The 20,601-nt window shown below is 43.1% G+C and overlaps 1 protein-coding gene and 1 long non-coding RNA gene across 2 annotated transcripts; both read left to right on the top strand.

Annotated features, from left to right (window-relative positions):
- The first annotated feature begins 945 nt into the window (after window positions 1–945).
- Window positions 946–4,402, top strand: LOC116826004 (uncharacterized). Its single transcript, XR_004373970.2, has 3 exons — window positions 946–1,321; window positions 1,653–1,784; window positions 3,847–4,402. It is a non-coding gene; the product is annotated as an uncharacterized LOC116826004 (long non-coding RNA).
- Window positions 4,403–10,105: 5,703 nt separating this feature from the next.
- On the top strand, window positions 10,106–19,988 carry CLEC3B (C-type lectin domain family 3 member B). Its single transcript, XM_032782485.2, has 3 exons — window positions 10,106–10,331; window positions 14,676–14,774; window positions 18,135–19,988. The coding sequence occupies exons 1-3, from the start codon at window positions 10,226–10,228 to the stop codon at window positions 18,533–18,535; spliced, it is 606 nt and encodes a 201-aa protein (XP_032638376.1). The 5' UTR covers window positions 10,106–10,225; the 3' UTR covers window positions 18,536–19,988.
- The last annotated feature ends 613 nt before the right edge of the window (window positions 19,989–20,601 follow it).

Here is a 20,601-nt window from a genome sequence, read left to right as displayed (position 1 = left end):
AAGCTGCAGTACCCAAAAAACAAGCACATCACTTTCATAGCAGTGCACTCCATGGTATGGATTCACCTGTCTGTAAACCAAACAAACTGTTCTATTTGCTGATTTTAAGAGATATGCTTATTATTGTCATGAACAACACTATCCTCGGGAGGAAAGCAGTTTCAGTGCCATTCTGAGAATTTAATATATGTGGAATGGAAGTATAACAGCATCTTCTTAGAGAGAGAGAGAGAGAGAGAAAAGAACATTTTCTAGGTTTTTTTCATTGTTAGACTTTGTCTTGGATGGTCTTGCCACTGATGTAGTAACATAAAGTTCAAGGCAACATAGAATGGTCAGAAGAGTGTTAAAGGGACAAACATGAGTTTTCACAAAACATTTAATTTTTGTTTTTTTTAGCAGTGTGGCTCTTTATGGCCTATTGGCTGCTTCTTTAATCACTTCTTAAGCCAAGACATAGATACAGGAGATGAAGGGAAGATTTTTTACTTCCTGCTGTTGGCCAGCATGAGCCAGAGTGCAACATTTCTAGCCTCAACCCAAGGCAATGGAAAGGGTTAATCGGTTGTTCTCTCCAATTTCCTGCACTGAATGTTGTATTTCAGTGAATAACTTTCCGTGTTAATTACAGAATGCAGAGCTATTGTTTGATTTCTGATCCTGCGGAACAGAGCAGCAGATCTGCAAACGTGCAGAAGCAAATTACATTTCAAATAAAGAATTCCTGTTGGTCTGGGCTCTGGGCCTGTTCAAAGCTGAATAGAGATGACTGCATGTCCTAGTTTTGCCAGAGAGCTTGATTGAATTATTGAGCTGTGATGAATTTTGGACAGGTGGATTCTTTCGTGATTGATTTAATTTCTGCACTAAATGCAGCCAGCAGTCAAAATGATTTGGACTAAGGAATCAGCATAAGAAATTAACAATAAGACAAATACAAATGTTAATACATTTCCAATGCCTATTAGCTCTTTCTGAACACTTTTAGCTGGCTTTAAAGCAATCAGGAAAAAAAAGTCTTGAAAGGAAACAGTAGGGTTCCTTGTAAAATTCTCATCAAAAGCCATACCCTGGTTATAATTTTCAGTCTAGCTAGAGTCCTTCTCTCTCTTTGGCCATGTCTACACCCAATCCAGTGGGTAGTAATTGATCTATCGGGGATCGATTTATCGCGTCTACCTGAGATGCGATAACTCAATCTCTAGACGAGACACGATAAATTGATCCCCTAATTGATGCTTGTATTCCACCTTGGCAGGAGGAGTAAGTGGAGTCAACGGGGGAGCCACGGCGGTCGACTTGCCGCCATGAGGACAGCCAGGTAAGTCGAACTAAGATACTTTGACTTCACCTACGTGAATAGTGTAGCTGAAGTTGCGTATCTTAGATTGATCCCCCCCAAGTGTAGACCAGCCCATTCTGTACCTTAGTTTCCATAAGATGGGGGTAACATTAATTACCTATTTTTGTAATAAGCTCTGAGATCATCCGAAGTACAATATAATCACAAGGGATCACATGATTCAGATCCCTGTGATACTTGTAAGACATTGTAAGTCTGTCTGGGACATTGACAGGTACCATATATTCTAGAGGCGTTGAGAGAGTTGAGCCTTTGAGTCTATACAGAAAAAGTCTTGTTCCTCTGGCAGGTATCAGACTGACAGCCTTGAAGACTGATGTCATCTGTGCACAGAAAGGGAACAGAATTAGCAGCACCAGCGAAAGCTCCACCCACGCCACCCTACAAAGATGCCTCAAGCCTGCCTTAGAGAAATCACCCCGTAAGTAGTCAGGCTCAGCAGAGACAAGACTAACCACCACCAGTGCTGATCGTGACATTGGTTTTGGGCAATTTGAGCACTTGTCTGCTAAGAACTGCGCTGACGGTCTCAAACATTTTTTTACTGTCAGTGGGCTACTTCGTAAATACAGCTATTTCTAGACCACCTTCCTTCCTACTGCTACACCTTTCCTGCCAGCACCTGTGGAAACATTATTAAAGAGACAAGACCAAAACAAGCTCACCTTTTCCACAAAGCTTTGCCTGAGGGATTACATTCCTCCATTTTGAATGTGTACTGTTGATAGCCTGTTCCTTCCTTTAAGCCCTGGACTATACTATGAGGTTAGGTCAAATTTAGCCATGATAGGTCGAATTTATAAGCAATGCGTCTACACAACCATTCCATCGACCTAAAGGGCTTTTAAAATCGAGTGCTGTACTCCTGCCTGGCGAGGGGAGTAGTGCTGAAATTGACCTTGCTGGGTCAAATTTGGGGTAGCGCAGATGCAATTCGACAGTATTGGCTCCAATGTGATGGCTCTGGACAGCACTTTCAACTCCGATGCACTAGCCAGGTACACCAGGAAAAGCCCCAGGAAATTTTGAATTTCATTTCCTGTTTGGTCATCATGGCAAGCTCAGCAGCACAGGTGACCATGCAGTCCCCCCAGAATCGCAAAAGAGCTCCAGCATGGACCGAACAGGAGACACTGCATCTGATCGCTGTATGGGGAGATGAATCTGTGCAGGCTGAGCTCTGATCAAAAAGAAGAAATGCTGATATATATACCAAAATTGCACAGGACATGGTGGAGAGAGGCTACAACAGGGACACACAGCAGTGCCACGTGAAAGTTAAGGAGCTCAGGCAAGCCTACCAAAAGGCAAAGGAGGCAAACGGTCACTCTGGGTCAGAGCCCCATACATGCCGCTTCTATGATCAGCTGCATGGCATTCCAGGGGGGATCCTGCCACTACCCTACCACTGTCTGTGGATACCTGCAAGGGGGGAGTCTCACACAACATGGAGGAGGATTTTGTAGATGAGGACGAGGAGAGGAGAATATGCAGCAGGCAAGCAGAGAATCCATTCTCCCTACCAGCTAGGACCTTTTCATCACCCTGAAGCCAATACCCTCCCAAGGCAGGTTCCCGGGCCCTGAAGCCGAAGAAGGCACCTCTGGTGATTGCACATTTGTACTCTACACTACAGGAGTTAAAAGCAATTGTGTTTAATGTTTGATTTTCCCTGAAGACTTGGGATGCATTCGCGGCCAGTACAGCTACTGGAAAAATCTGTTCACTTGTTTGGGGATGGAGCAGGAATCCTCCAAGGGCATCTCCATGAAGCTCTCCTGGAGGGACTCTGAAAGCCTTTGCAGAAGGTTTCTGGGGAGGGCTGCCTTATTTCGTCCTCCACGGTAGGACACTTTACTATGCCAAGCAAGTAGCAAGTAGTCTGGAATCATTGCAGCACAAAGCATGGTAGCGAATGGTCTTGGGTTTTGGTCACATTCAAACAACATTCAGTCTATATCTTTCTGTGTTAGCCTCAGGAGAGTGATATCATTCATGATCACCTGGTTGAAATAGGGGAATTTTTGTAAGGGAACAGTAAAAGGACCCAGTCATGCTGGGGTGTTTGTGCTTGGCTAAAAGGGATCATCCCAGAGAATAGCCATGTGGTGGGGTGGGGAGAGTTGTGCGCTGCCCATCCACCTGAAAACCACAATCCCTCCTTTTAAATGGCAAACTCAACCAGCATTGCTTGCTATGGGAAAGGCGGGCGCTGCAGTTTGAAACCATTCCCACATGTTATGAAAGCAGAAGAAGCCAACCCCACATACTCTTTTGCTACCATGGCTGCCTGGAAACCAAATTCTGTTGCCCAGCTGTGTGTGATGTGTCACCATACCAGCAGGCGCTCCATATAAAAGGCAAAATGCGACCTTGTACCTAAAGCACACGTGCTGTCTGCTGTGAATTGCTTGATTCACTGTGAGAGAGTCTTCCTTTCGTTCTCTTCTTAAATACTATTCTCCCTTTTTATCCCCCTATAGGTGCAAATGTTTCTATGCTGCCCCCATCATCTCCATCCCAGAGGTTATCGCAGATTAGAAGGCGAAAAAAATGCACTTGTGATGATGTTTTCCGAGCTCATACAGTCCTCCTGCACTGATAGGGCACAGCCTAATGCATGGAGGCAAACAGTGACAGAGTCCAGTAAAGCATACAGTGAACGTGATGAGAAGAGGCAGGAGGCGATGCTGAGGCTACTGGGGGAGCAAACGGACATGTTCAGGCCTCTCGTGGAGCTGCAGAAAAGGCAACACGAGCATAGACCACCACTGCATCCTCTGTATAACCGCCTGCCCTCCTCCCCAAGTTCCATATCCTCCTCACCCAGATGCCCAAGAATGTAGGGTGGGAGAGCTCCAGGCACCCAGCCACTCCACTCCAGAGGATGGCCCAAGCAGCAGGAGGCTGTCATTTAAACAGGTTTGATTTGTTTTGGCTACAATAAGCAATGTGGCCTTGTCCTTCTCTCCTCCCCCACCCCACCCAGGCTATCTTGTTAGTTATCTATCTCACTTTTTTTTAACTAATAAAGAATGCATGGTTTCAAAACAATAGTGACTTTATTTCTTTTGCCAGCTGTGATTGAAGGGGGGAGGTTGGTTGGCTTACAGGGAATTAAAATCAGCAAAGGGAGTGGGTTTGCATTAAGGAGAAACACACACAACTGTCACTCCATAGCCTGGCCAGTCATGAAACTGGTTTTCAAAGCCTCTCTAATGCGCAGCATGCCTAGCTTTGCTCTTCTAATCGCCCTGGTGTCTGGCTGCTCAAAATCAGCCGCCAGGAGATTTGTCTTAACCTCCCACCTCGCTATAAATGTCTCCCCCTTACTGTCACAGATATTATGGAGCACACGGCAAGCAGCAATAACAATGGGAATATTGGTTGCGCTGAGGTCTAACCTAGTCAACAAACAGCACCAATGAGCTTTTAAACATCCAAAGGCACATTCTACCACCACTCTGCACTTGCTCAGCCTATAGTTGAACTGCTCCTTACTACTGTCCAGGCTTCCTGTGTATGGCTTCAGGAGCCATGGGCACAAGGTGTAGGTTGGGGTCTCATAGGATAACTATTGGCATTTCAACATCCCCAACAGTAATTTTCTGGTCTGGGAAGTAAGTCCGTTCTTGCAGCTGTTCAAACAGCCTGGAGTTCCTAAAGATGCAAGCGTCATGCACCTTTCCCGGCCATCTCATGTCGATGTCGGTGAAATGTCTCTTGTGATCTACCAGTGCTTGCAGCACCATTGAGAAGTACCCCTTGCGGTTTACGTCCCCTTGCGGTTTACGTACTGGTTGGTGAGGTGGCCCAGTGCCAAGATAGGGATATGTGTTCTTCTATCACTCCACCACAGTTAGGGAACCCCATTGCAGCAAAGCCATCCACTATGACCTGCACATTTCCCAGAGTCACTCCTCTTGCTAGCAGAAGGTTAGTGATTGCATTGGCTACTTGTATCACAGCAGCTCCAACAGTAGATTTGCCCACTTCAAATTGATTCCCGACTGACCGGTAGCAGTCAGGCATTGCCAGCTTCAACAGGGCTATCGACACTCACTTCTCAACTGTCAGGGCAGCTCTCATTTTGGTATTCCTGCTCTTTGGGGTGAGGGAAAGCAACTCACAAATTTCCAGGAAAGTGGCCTTACGCATGCAAAAGTTTCTCAGCCACTGGAAATCATCCCATATCTACAACACTATCCGGTCCTATCCGGTGCTTGTTTGCCAGGCCCAGAATCAGTGTTGCACTGTATCAACCTGTCCCCCTGCCGCCATGATGTCCCAATTGCTACATCCCGTGCTTTCAGGAATGTCTGTGTCCATGTCCTCCTCACAATCATCCTCGTGCTGGTAGCTCCTAGCCAGGTTCTGCACATACTGCAGGATAATGTACGAGGTGTTTACTATGCTCACAACAACAGCAATGAGCTGAGCGGGCTCCATGCTTGCCGGGCTATGGCATCTACATGGGTAACCAGGGCCGGCTCCAGACACCAGCATCCCAAGCAGGTGCTTGGGGCGGCAATCTGCAAGGGGCGGAAGTCTGTGTGTTTTTTGCCCCCAAGCAGCGTGCCGAATTGCCGCCGCATATGGTGGGAGCAGTCCGTGTGCCATTAGGGCGGCTCGCGCATTTCCGCAGTGGAGGCAATTCAGCAGCAGCTTCTATGTTCATCTGTCTGCAACAGTGCAGCTTCTGTCTTCTAGCTGAAGACAGAAGCTGCTGCCGAATTGCCGCCACCACGGAAATGCGCGAGCCACCCTAATGGCACATGAACTGCCCCCGCCATCCACGGCAGCAATTCGGCGCACTGCTTGGGGCGGCAAAAACAGTAGAGCCGGCCCTGTGGGTAACCCAGGAAAAAAGGCATGAAATGATTGTCTGCCATTGCTTTCACAGAGGGAGTGAGGGAGAGGAGACTGATGACATGTACCCAAAACCACCCCCCCCCGACAATATTTTTGCCACATCAGGCATTGGGAGCTTAACCCAGAATTCCAATGGGCAGCAAAGACTGCGGGGACTGTGGGATAGCTACCCACAGTGCACCGCTCCATGAGTCGATGCTAGCCATGGTATTGAGGATGTACTTCGCCGACTTAATGTGCTTAGTGGGGACATATACAATCGACTGTATAAAAATCACTTTCTAAAGATTGACTTCTATAAAATTGACCTAATTTCATAGTGTAGACATACCCTGAGACTTTATATTTATTAGCAGCTAATTTCCTCATTCTCTGCAGCTGCAGTTGCTCCAGTTTGCTAGCTACTTTGCAGGTAGGTTCTGTACTCTGTGTGTGCGCCTCTCTTGTTTAATGTTAAGGGCTCACAATGAAATACCTGACACAAAAAGACCCAAAGCAGCCACACAGAATGCCGAGAGGCACTTTTGTTTTCGTTTTAATTGGTCAAGGAAACCTTCTAACATCATAGGAAGCCTGACCTAGGCTACGATTGACTGTAGAGTGACAGCTACTGCACAGATCACCTGCATATGATCTACACTGCAGCTGGAAACAGACCAAACAGCCACTAGATTTTCCCCACTAAACAATATGGGCTGGATTAGGACTAAAACCTAGAAACGAAAGGCTCACTATCCCATAGCCAATCCCACGAGCCTTCTGCCCTCATCACCCAGGGAAGTTGTTTTTCCTTACACAGAAGAGTATTTGTGTGACTTTTTTCCCCTTTTATCACTTGAAAAACAGGAACCAATGCTATAATGCCTAGGCAAAGTGAAAAGGCCAACCTGTAGCTTGAGATCAGTATCTGGTCTGGAGTACAGAAGCTAGACAATTGTGAGGCTCCAGTGAAGTGCACTAGGAGGCTGCTGTTTACAACGCTGATCTGTCTTTTTGGTTGGTGAAATGCATAGGCCCAATCCTGATGCCTTTGATGTCACTGGCAAAAACTCCAGTTGAATTCAGGAGGTGTCAGGTTGGGCCCTGGACTAGCAATTATTTAAGAAACAAACAGAGGAAAGGCATTACCAATGTACAAGCTAGCAAATGGTTGTCTTCGGTCAGGCAGCAGCATAACAGTGCTGTACAATGCAAAGAGTGCCAAGCCACAAAGAATGCTTGGCATTACACTTCCTTTGATGCTAGGAAGTATGGTAAGAGATCACCCTGGCTTAACCAAGAGACTCTCAATGACCTGAGACTCAAAAAAGGGTCATACAAAAAGTGGAAACTAGGTCAAATTACAAAGGATCAATAGAGGGACAAGCATGGAGGGACAAAATTAGAAAGACCAAAGCACAAAATGAGATTAAACTAGCTAGGGACATGATGGGCAACAAGAAAACATTTTACAAATACACTAGAAGCAACAGGAAGACCACACAGTGTATTCCTATTACTCAATGAGGAGGGAAAGACAATGTGTTAAGTGCCTTTTTTGTTTCTGTTTTCACCATAAAAAAAAGTTAGAAGTGATCAGACAACTAACATAGTGAACATCAGTGTAAATGGGACAAGATCTGAAGCTAAAATAGGGAAACAACAAGTTAAGAATGACTTAAACAAGTTAGATGTCTTCAAGTTGGCAGGGCCTGATGAAATGCGTCCTAGAATACTTGAGAAACTGCTGAAGAGATCTAATGTCCTCCTTTGACAAGCCTTGTGGATAGGGGGAAGCAGTAGATGCGATATAACTTGACTTTAGTAAGGCTTTTGATACTATCTCACATGAGCTTCTCATAACCAAACTAGGGAAATACAGTCTAGACAAACTTACTACAAGGTGGTGCTCAACTAGTTGGAAAATCCATACTCAGAGAGTAGTTATCAATTGCTTACAGTCAAGTTGGAAGGGCATATCGAGTGGAGCCTCATAGGGATCTGTCCTGGGTCTGGTTCTATTCAATATTTTCATAAATGATTATGGATAATGGCATAGAGAGTACACTTTTAAAGTTTTCAGAGGACACTAAGCTGGGAGGGGTTGCAAGTGCTTTGAGAGCAGGATTACAACTAAAAATGATCTAGACAAACTGGGAAAATTGTCTGAAATAAATAGGATGAAATTCAATAAGAACAAATTTAAAGTACTATACTTACGAAGGAACAGTCAATTGCACAAATACAAAATGGGAAATGACTGACTAGGAGGGAGCACTGCAGAAAAGGATCTGGGGTTTTTCATGGATCACAAACTAAATATGAGTCAACAACGTAACACATGTTTGCAAACAAAGTGAACATCATTCTGCGATATATTTGCAGGAGTGTTGTAAGCAAGACACGAGAAATAAGTCTTCCACTCTAATCAGCACTGATAAGGCCTCTTTCAGAAAGACCTAGACAAATTGGCGAAAGTCCAGATAAAAGCAACAGATATGATTAAAGGGCTAGAAAACATGATCTGTCAGGACAGATTTAATAAAATTGGGGTTGTTTAGTTTGGAAAAGAGAAGACTGAGAGGGGGACATAAAAGGTTGTTATAAAGAGGAGGGTGATAATTATTCTCCTTATGCACTGAGGATAGGACAAGAAGCAATGGGCTTAAATTGCAGCAAGGGAGATTTAGATTAAACATTAGGAAAAGTTTCCTACCTGTCAGGGTACTTCAGCTCTGGAACAAATTACCTAGGGAGGTTGATGAAATCTGTGTCATTGGAGATTTTTAAAAATAGTTAGAAAAACACCTGTCAGAGATGGTCTAGAATAATACTTAGTCCTGCCTCAGTGCAGGGGACTGGAACATATGACCTATTGAGGTCCATTCCAGAGGTATATGTCTATGATTTTATCATTTACCAATACAAAACTATGTTGAAAATTACACTAAATGCCCTAGAGCCAGATCAAGGCTTGTGCAGCTGCAGGCTCCACTGGCCCAAATGAAGGGGAGAAGGGACCAGCCCCCTCATGGCATTATCTTCCATTCTTCCTGGACACAGTGAGCCAGCACATGCGAGGGGTGTGATCGGGAGAGGAAAGGATGATGGAAACACACCGTTCCTCCCCTCAACCCCCTGGGGAATCCCACCTCTCAGAAGCAGGTCCAACTATATTAATTTCTGAGATGGTTCCCTAGGCATCTAGGAGATGGAACAATACTTGTTCTCCACTCTTCTCTTCTAACTCCCACTTTTCATGGCAACCATGCTGCTGCAGAGAAAGCCATGGTGGAGAGTTGGAGAGAGCTGAAAGGGGGCAGATGGACAACATGGAGGCATAGGGTTTCTGTATGAATGGCCCTGGCTTCTCGTATCAGAGAATCTGCAATGTCCGGGGTCCAAAGCCCTCAGTTTGTTGCAGGTAAGGGGCAGCCCATGCCAAACAATTTGGAGGAAATACCATGATGAGACCCTCCCAATGTTTTCCTCCTGAAAGGAGCCCTGTGGGGGGATCCTCATGGGAAGAGACAATCTGGGGTCCCAGCTATAGCCTTAAGAGCCAAATTTACACTGCTTTTGCACTCCAAACTCCCAGTGATTCCAGTGGGAGTTTGGGATGTATAAGGAACACAGGATCGATCTCTTAGAGCTTTACTGAAATCCACAGGAAATAATTCAGGACACAATAAACATCTATGTTTTTAAATCACTAACCAGGGTTAATTTGCCTCACAATCTGACATGCTTAAAAAAAACATCCTAAGAAATAAAATAATCGTCCCTTTTTATCTTTGTCCACTGGAATTCTTTGAACTTTCTCTAAGCCCAGGATACTGTGTTTGTCCCAGCCCTCAGTGGAATTCTTTCTCCCTCTCACCCCTGGAATGCTGTGAGTGAGTCTGGAAGGATTTCTTGGACAGACATTTTTGATTAAAGCCCGTGTTAAGAAGGCTGGCTCAGGGCAGATCAACGCCACTCCAAATCCACTCGGTCAGCAGCAGCAGCAGAATGGAGTTTCGAGGCGCCTGCTTGCTTCTGTGCCTCTTTTGCCTTGTGCAGGTTACAGTCCAGCAAGCTTCCACATTCAGGCAAAAGCCAACGAGCTCCAAGAAAGGTAGGGGGCTGGGACGGTTCATTTGGTGGGCCTGTATTTAACAGCATTTTATCAAAATGATTCTAAAAACGTACAGACTTTAATAGACCATCAGCTTTTTTTTCTACAGGATTTTTGACCTATCCTGCAGAATTCTATAGCAAGGAAATTTAAATTCTATTGCTTGGTTAAAAAAAAAAATCCTCCCAAAGTTATTGTTTTCTATTAAATTCTACAGGATGTCCCTTAGTGAACCATTTGTTCTAAAATTCAGATAGCAACATACTATATACATTATCTCTATGTTTCTACATTCTTTGTTTTTTCCTGCATAAAAATCTCATTTTAATGATCCTTAATCTCCCCCATTCCTTTTTAAGCAGAAAATAAAATGACAGAAGGAAAAGAGTTGATGTAAATTCAGAGGCAGACTAGACAGAATATTTACTCCAAGAAATAGAGAAAGTACAGAATTTTGATGCTTGCATAACTTTAGTAACAAATACCAGCAGTGGTCTACAAATCCTATTTTAAAACATTTGTCTCAAGTTCTTAACAATTTTTTTATGTGATAAAAAAATTATACTTCCATGGCATCTTCCATTCTAGCGCCTCAAAACGCTTTAGAAACATTAATGAATTTAGGGCATGTCTGCACTTGAAAATTCATTTGGATTAAAGAAGGGTGTGAATTTAAAGTCCACCAGCTGTTCCTGAAAAACTCCACAGTAAGAGTACCGTGCTGCTGTTTAGCTTAACCTACTTTCAAGCGTTCTAAATCACTTTGCAGTACCTTAACTTCACAACCTTAAACTAACCTAGAACAAGGCACTTTTATTTCTGCTTAAATCCCCACACAGAGCTTGATTGGGAAATTGTGCCCTGTGCAGAGGAGCCCTAAGCCTCACAACTCCCTTTGAGGGAGAATTGCTGTCACCCTTTGCAGATGGGGGAAGTGAGGCATAGAGGGGTTAAGACAAGTAACTTCCCCAAGAAACACACACAATGTTTGTGGCAGAGCCAGGAATAGATGCCAGAACTCCTATGCTTTAGCCATAAAACCATCCTTCCTCTTTTCGTGGTCATATGTTGGGTTAAGGCTACTAGCCTTTACATTGCTAGGGAGGCTCCCTTACAAAAGCAGCTGTATTAATGGGAAGTTTCCCAGGATGTGTTTTCCTCAAAGGTACCAAAATAATAACTAATGCTTCAGTGTTAATGGAACCCATTAAAGTTAATTGAGCAATGATTAAAGCAGCTCAATAAACTCCTCTTGATGCTTTTGTTTCCTATTCATGACACATGATAATCTCCACTGCTTGTCTTTTATAGGGCTTTCAGTGTTGCTTTCCAACTGATCTCATATAGTAACTCTGCTTACTTAATCAATTCACCATTGCTGGCATTTCCAGGAGAGACCTGGTCTATGGTCTGCATGCACAGATTGTCACATTTGCTTTTACCACATCAGGTTCCCCCCTAAAAACACCACCACATTTATGGCAGGATAGGTATAGAAATAGTTTCTTGGAAGCAGCTGTGTAAATACAGTGAATACCACCCCCTTATTGTCCTGTTTGCTGCAACATCAAAGGGATAAAAGCTCAATTATTTCTAAATGAGAGTAACCAGAGTATCAATTAGTAACTGGTTACAGCAGTTGCAATTACTCTAATTAAGCCATAGATCAGTGACATTAGTGATAATGGTATATTTAATTACATGGGAAATGGCTTCAATAAAGTGGTAGGAGAGAATCAAAGAAGAACTAAATATTGTTTTATAATCTTATCACTCCTAAAGGCTAGATCACCCCCACACCCAGAAAACCCCACCTAGGGTACAGAAAATCAGGAGGGAAACCTCATGGAGTCTCCAGTGGATCACTTCTTTGGTGAGAGTGAGGTATGAAATCCCCATAGATGGACCAAATGATCTGGTCTCCAAAAACAGACTTCCCATTTTTAACAGTGAGGGTCAGTATCCATCCGGAACAGAGATCATACGAGCTGTTCGTCACAGTCCCTTCTGAACTTAAAATCCATGAAACTCGTGGATCGCTAGGAGGCCACTGAAGACAGGGGCCATCCCTGTGGAGACCCTGTAGCTTCTTGCTCCCTCCAACCGCTCTGGCAGGCCAGCTTCTGCAGACTCATTACTAGTAGAAAATTCCCCTTCTCTGGGTATGTCCACATGGCAGCTGAAGGTGAGATTTGCAGCTTGGGGCAGCATATTCCAGCTAGCTTTAATCTAGCTCACTTTCTAAAAACAGCAGCAAAGACACAATGACCCAGGCTTCCTACTGAATATGGAATCCAATTCATGGTCTCTGTCATGACAATCAAAGCCCTCTATGGGACTAGCCCTAGCTACCAGTGAGACCTCTCTCCCAGCATGACCCTGGCCTATCATGAGAACTGCGCTCCACTGGAGCAATGGAAGTGTCATCCAATGGGGTGTTGGGTGACACATGATCATGGGAGACAAGGGAGACTGTCCCAGGAGCTGGACCAAAGCTATAGACCAGACTCTTAAGAGAATAACAGCCATTACAGGCCTCAGTCTCTTCAGGACTAAATGCAAAACTCATCTCTCTGATTTGCCTTTCTCAAAAAGTTCTTCACACCCCACTTCAAGAAAATGAACTAAGCCATTGTCCCTATGGGAAAAAAGCAAGAGCACAAGATTTGGAGGGAAAGGAAGGGTACAGTAGTTTGGAGGGGCTCAGGAAGTATGTAGATAGGGATCATTAGATAAACTAAACTAGTTGGCCGAGGGGGGTGGGAGGAGAAAGAGAGAGAGAGCATTTAACCTTGCTCAGGGCTCCTAGGAAACCTTTGGGAACTGGTTTAAAGTTTTCTCTGAGGTGACTTTCAATAAAAAAGTGGTTGAATATGGAGTAACAGGAAAAACAAAATTAAAAACCCTAGGGCTAGTCTGTCTGTAAAGATTGTAAGAGATATGTTCTCCAAAATAGAAATTCTGGGCTAGAGCCTCAGCTGGTGTCAATCACCATGGCGCCACTAATTTCAATACAACTATGTCGATTTACGCCATCTGAATATGTTTTGCTTGAGTTGTCATTAGTTGCAATGCGATGTTGTTTGATCTTGTGCTGACCGTGCATATTTCAAATGGAAAACATCAGGCAATAATAAAAAGAATAAACTGGGCCAGTCCTATGAGCACGCCAAATCTCCCATGTTTGTGTCCTGAGCTTCCAAGCCAGCAGGGGCTAGGAGTGCGGCAGGGAAATTGCACTTGACTCCAGAAGCGAGGTGCAGTGGGACTTAGTGCTTCATATTCTTCTGTACTGTCCACCTAGAATGGAAACAGAGAACAGTGCTGATGGCCTCTGGTGAGCGCCCTGTACTCCATCAACAGTGGGAGAAAAATGGATGCTTGAGCATAGATAAGACTGTTTCAGGGGCCCTACTGAACACAGTGACTGTTTCCAAAATCCATTCTTCCCCTAAGAATCTTTGCTGTGTGGAATACACTACTTGAAAGTTTTGTTCATTCTCACTCATTGGCAAACTTTGTGGATTCTACAGTTTCTTTAACTACATGTGTAACCACAGTTTCTCACTCAAACTTCGGTATGACCTTACTATTCCCCTATTAGAATTGTAGTGTATGGAGTAAACAGTCTTTAAGAGTCTGAAGAGTGAAACACATAACAGAATACATGGGTTTTAGTAATAGATTCAACTCAACCACATACACAGGAACTCGTGTTTTCTAAGTAGGAGGAACCCATTCCAGGCAGTTCCACCAAGGATACTGAAGCTTGATATGCTCAGCTAACAAAGACATACTTGAGAAGCATTACACCATTAGAACATGCTGTCAGAGGGCAGAGAACACTTGCTCAGAACATATTAATCCTTTAAATTCTTTAAATCTTCTGAGAACATATTAATCCTTTAAATTCTTTAAAGTGTATGGACAGAGCCAGAAGAACTCTGTTAAGGACTTCTTCGACAATTCCCTTCTGTTTGTATTATTGATCCAAGAAATTCATCTAAAGCACATTGAAATCAGTGGAAGGATTCTTATCGACTTTAGTGGTCTTTGGATCGGATCCATAGTTCCACACACTGCCCCTTTACTGTCCCAGAGTAGTAATACCTTCCATGCCCCAGTGGGCAAATGCTATGCAGGCACAAGGTGGTAGTGTATAGGCCACTATAATACAAATGCAATGCCAGGTGGTCATCCTGAAAGAGAATGCATTGTGGAACCAGTGTCTTTTAAGGAGTCTTTTGAAGGAGAGAGAAGGAGCTCTGGTTACACTAATAACCTCAATTGCATTCATTAGATGTACATGAGATGTTTGCATTCATCTCTTGATTTGTTCCACAGATGGTGTGAGCCTCAAAATGATTGAAGATCTTAAGGCTCAGATTGACAACATCTCTCAGGAGGTGGCTTTACTGAAAGAAAAGCAAGCACTTCAGACAGGTAAAGAGCTCATTGATGAATACAGTTATTGCTTTGAGATTGGTGCTAATTAAAATATGGTTACAATCTCTCTGTACATATTGACAAGGGTGTTAAGAGAGGTCCTTGTGTATTTGGGCTAGAATTCCATCATTAATGATGCATTCATAATTAGATTAATGCTATGTATGGTATTTTCACAACATTTGCAGACAGATGCAGCTGCTCAGACTTTTAATTGCATTAATTGTACAGTAAATGGCTCAATAATTCTTTATATGCCGGAACTTCTCATTAAAAATATTGAGAATTTCACAGTGGCACTAAATCAGATGGACAAGACAGGTGAGATAATGTCATTTATTGGATCAACTTCTGTTGGTGAGAGAGACAAGCTTTTGAACTTCACAGAGCTCTTCTTCAGGTCTGTGTAGCTCGAAAGCTTGTCTCTCTCACCTACAGAAGTTGGTCCAATAAAAGATACTACCTCCCCCACCTTGTCTCTCTAATATCCATGGATCAACACAGCTACAACAACACAGAAAGCTAAATCAGATGGTTATTTTTCCTTCATCGGTCAGAGGGATAGAGTATAGGGGATCCGGTTGTGATGTTTTACTCCATATGTTTATGGAAATATGTTTGTAAGTATGAATATGATATAACTGGAATGTGCTTCATGCAAAAGGTCACTTGTAAGGTATCATTATAAAGCTTATGATCTACAGAGTGTGTCCATCCTATTTGTTTGCATGTATTATTTCTATGTCTGTTAGGCGAATAAGATATAAAGTTGTATTACTGATGTAAACATGTTAAGTGGAAGCCATTAAGAATCAATGAACTGTGAATGGGTTTGTTTACCTGCAAGCCTTTCTATGTATGCGTCTTCCAGCTACTAGGTAATGAAGAAGGAGGTCTTGCTGTGACATGTGATCATGTCACCTGAACTGGAATCCATCTTAAACCTCATGCTTTTCCATTTAGAAGGAGGGGCGGAGAATCCAGAGAGACAAAAGATTCCTGCCTTGTGCCAAAGCTATAAAAGGGGGTGGAACAAAACAAAGGGGGCTGCCCATCATGAGAAATCCCCTAGTTACCACCTGAGTTGAAACTAACAAGAACTGTACCAGGGAAAAGCATTGGGCCCAGACTAGGAAGAAGTCTAGTCTGTGAATACGGTGACCAGATGTCCAGATTTTATAGGGACAGTCCCAGTATTTGGAGCTTTTTCTTATACAGGCACCTATTACCCCTCACCCCCATCCCAGTTTTTCACACTTGCTGTCTGGTCACCCTATCCATGAAAGAAGCTTATTGGAACATCTCTGAGGCTGAGATTTACCGGTATTCAGTGTCTTAATGTATTAGGGTTAAACTTGTGTGTTTTGTTATATTTTGCTCGGTAACTTACTTTGCTCTGTTTTTACTTAAAACCACTTAAATCCTACTTTTTATACTTATTAAAATTACTTTTGTTTATTAATTAATCCAGAGTAAGTGATTAATACCTGGGAGAGCAAACAGCTGTGCATATCTCTCTATCAGTGTTATAGAGGGTGGACAATTTATGAGTTTGTCCTGTATAAGCTTTATACAGAGTAAAAGAGATTTATTTGAGGTTTGGATCCCATTGGGAGCTGGATATCTGGGTGCTGGAGACAGGAGTACTTGCTGAGCTGTTTTCAGTTAAGTTTGCAGCTTTAAGTGTGTGTTTCAGACCCTGGTCTGTGTTGCAGAAGGCTAACGTGTCTGGCTCAACAGACAGAGTTCTGGAGTCTCAAGCTGGCAAAGAAAACATGCTCAGAGATAGTTTCATCACATGAGATGACAGTTCCAAGGGGGTCTCTGTGACTGAACCTGTACTTTAATATTTCCCACATTTTTCTTTTTGCTGTGCAGCCAGCCATCACCCTTTTGTCTGACCCACATTGCAATCAGGTCACTATAGCATATTCTATTATTATGGTTTGTAATATATTATTACCTAGGGACCCAAATCGGGGATCAGAGTCCTGGTGTGCTAGGCAGTGTACAGACACATAGCAAAAGATGGTCCCTGTTCCAAAGTGTTTACAATGTAAGTATTCCACACTAATATCATGTGAAGAACTTCCACCGACATCAGTGGAAGGTGTGTTGGCAGAACATGCAATAGAGTTGAGACCCACAGTGTGGCTTAAAGAGGATAATTTTGTCCCATATCTTCTTTGAAAAAGAATATGGGTTAGATTTAGGTTTCAGACACAATGGGACTTAAAAAAACAGTTTGAATACTCATATATGGCTCCTATTAGGGTTTTTTTTATAAGGTGCCTAGAGGCTTTCAGTGCTTAAAACTTTAAAAATGTGTAATTTCTACTAACAACTATACCATTGTGAGAGAGTAGAAAGCTTAAAAGTTCTTAGCAAGGGGCAGAGAGGAAATTTTTCTGAAGAGCTTAAGTTATGCAAGTGCAACGTTTTTGATCAAAACCTGTGAAAAAAGGAGTCTCTTTCATACTTGCATAACTCAAACAGCTGCATCAAATATGCACAAGTTTTCCAGAACTCTGCAATGTTGGGTTGAGACCAAGTATGAAAAAGTTCAGCCCATGAGGAATTTGTTTGGGAAAGTTTAGGAGCAACTTAAAACAAAGGGAAATGGGGATCTGAGTTCTTGCTTTCTGTGCAAATTTGGAAGGTGCATGGGCACAGCTGGGGTTCCACATAACCATACAAGGCCTCATGAGCTCTATACCCTGTCAGAGCAGCAGTGTGTGTAAGACAGAGTGGCCCAGTATAGGGCTTCCAAATTATTTAAAGGGATACTGTAACCCACGCCTACTTGGTGTAGCACCCTGTCCCCCTCTAGTGATACCTAGGCCATCTAGAGCAGTGGTTCTCAATCTTTTGTACTGGTGACCCCTTTCACATAACAAGCCTCTGAGTGCGACCCCCCCCTTTATAAATTAAGAACACTTTTTAATGTATTTAGCACCATTATAAATGCTGGAGGCAAAGTGGGGTTTGGGGTGGAGGTTGGCAGCTCGTGACTCCCCATGTAATAACCTCGTGACCCCCTGAGGGATCCTGATGCCCAGTTTGAGAACCCTTGATTTAGAGATTAATGAGTCTGCTACAGCCTTAGCTAAAGAGCCAGGTAGTTTTTAGCTCATGTAGTAGAGACTCATGCATTTAGCTCCAGAGGTCCCAGGTTCAACGCCCACCTGCCAACGACCGGGGGCTGTCAGTGATACACTACTACCCAATTCCTATACAGGGTGTCAGAATGAAATTTTGAATTTGACTGTAACATTTGCTATTGATGACCCCTCTCAGGAACTGGCTTTACAACATGTTCTTTTTCTGTTTGTACTTTGTCTATTTGTCATTTCTTAGTGTGTTTGAAGGGCACTAAAATTCACCTCAAGTGCTTCCTTGCGTTTTCTGACACCAAGACCTATCACGAGGCCAGCGAAGACTGCATCTCTCAGGGCGGCACCCTCAGCACCCCCCAGAACGGGGATGAAAACGACGCGCTCTACGAGTACATGAGGAAGAGCATTGGGTCAGAAGCAGATGTCTGGCTCGGCATCAATGACCTGGCAGCTGAGGACAAATGGGTGGACATGACAGGCAGCAGCATCCGCTACCGGAACTGGGAGACTGAGATCACCACCCAGCCGGATGGCGGCAAACTGGAGAACTGTGCAGCCTTGTCGGGGGTTGCCATTGGCAAGTGGTTTGACATGAAATGCAAGGATAAATTGCCGTATGTGTGTCAGTTCATGATTGTGTAACAGCAGGGCTCCTACTGCTGACGTGTAGGCCAAGTTATTCTGTCTGGCATCAGGAATATATATAAATAGTTTATCTGTTTGCACATATATACATTATATATATACACAAGTAGATAAACTATTTGCAAATAAAGTCAACATGGCCTGGTAATAGAGCACATTAGATCTATGCTGTATTTTAATTGGCTAAAAGCTACTTCCAACTCCATAGCAGCTGCATTGTTCTTACTAAGGCATTTTTTAATAGATATATTTTTTTACATCAGAAACATATTAGGATGGCTTATGTGATTTAATAAAGAACCAGTGCAACACTCCAACTTTGCGACCCATAAAGTAGGTTACATGAGCCGCATTGAATTGTTGCTGTAGATACTTTTCCTGCAATTCCCTTTCCATCATTGCTGATTTTATCAAGCTATCCATGAACTAATCAAATCTTTTCCTCCTGCAAATTCATGGCCCAATCCTGTTCTCCTTACTCTGGGAGTTTGGAGTCAGGAGAGATGGCCTGAGCCTTCATTCTGTGAAATCAGAATCCACTGTAATTGAGGTCAAAATCAGTTTCATGCTGATGAACATGTTGTTCCAAACAGTAGGGCAAGTTCTTTTCCCCTGACTTTGACTTTTAAAATTGAGACTACTTGCAGAGTAAAGTACTGCTGTGATGTTGGCAGGGTTGGGCCCTCTGATAAGAGGACGTCCTCGTGCGAATTAGAAAAAGGTATACTGATATATAAAGAAGAAGGGTGGGATTTTCAGAACAACTCAGGGTTGGCCTAAAGTAAATTGATTTCAGTGGGAGTGGTTAGTCCAGGTACTTCTGAAAAATCTCACCGGGCAGCTTTATTTTGGAGAAAGTGCTGATCATTTACTAACTAATTCATTAAAATATAGTTTGTTTCTCTGGCCATTGGCTGGGCTTTTTGGGAACTATAGAGGTATAAAAGATAATTCAATCTCAAGAAAATCAGATTTAGCCACTTTAAGGATCATATGATCTATTTTAGCACTGGACCATGTTACCCTAGCTGACTGTTATCATCTGATTGCATAACTGACATGCTCTCATATCTGTTGCGTTGGCTTAATGGCCTCTCCACTCAGGGCCAGCGTTTCAGCTGGTGTCAATCAGTGTAGCTTTGTTCGCTTCCTGGCTACAATGGAGCTATAATGATTGACATCAGCTGAAAATCTGGCCTCGGTATTTGTTTGCTAGGAAAAGGATTACATTTCAATAAAAACATTTGTTTTAAAGAAGCAACGATGGAAAAATAATGGCAGGCCTGGACCATGACAGTTTAATGAGACTTTGATACAAAAAGTTGTTTTTCTTAAAGTTTGCTGAAATGTATCATTGGTTCTTTAAGTTTGCTGTGCTTGATGATAACCCATTTAGTTGAGGTTACTTATTCCTTGCACTGTCATGCAAAGGCATCAGATGTAACATGTTCTTCTAAAGCCCATTGGAATAATATTTCAAGTCACTGCTTTGTTTATAAACAACATGAGCTGGGTGTCTTTCAGAATTGATAGCCGGAGGGCCAAACAGGAAGACAGTGCATACTTCTGAGCATACTTCTGCCAAACTCTCCACTGTTCGCACAACTATAAAATAAATCTGTATAGCTTTGCTCAGAGAATGAAGTCAATTGATTTTAATGGAATGCTTTCTTCTTCAGCTGCTAGTGTTTCCTTTCAGAGCTGCTCCTCAGACCACCGTGAGGATCAGAGGCATTAAAGGTTGAAAAAAACCTATTACATGGTATTGTTTGCAGGATTCTTCCTTATGTTATCAGGCTATATACACACATACTACGTATCCCACATGAACAAAGACAGGGATACATTCAGTGAACCCTTTTATAACGAACTGGGATTTCCTTCCCTCACCATAAGAGACGTTTTACTACAATAGAATGGCCTGCTGGCAAAAGACCCATCTCTGATCCCCTCACCCACCCCCAGGTAGCATAACCAGATAGCAAGTGTGAAAAATTGGGACAAGGGGTGGGGGAGTAATAGGATCGTATATAAGAAAAAGACCCCAAAATCAGGACGGTCCC

Source organism: Chelonoidis abingdonii, chromosome 2 (assembly GCF_003597395.2).
Source record: "Chelonoidis abingdonii isolate Lonesome George chromosome 2, CheloAbing_2.0, whole genome shotgun sequence".
NCBI lineage: Eukaryota > Metazoa > Chordata > Testudines > Testudinidae > Chelonoidis > Chelonoidis abingdonii.
This window is presented reverse-complemented; position numbering and strand designations above follow the sequence as displayed.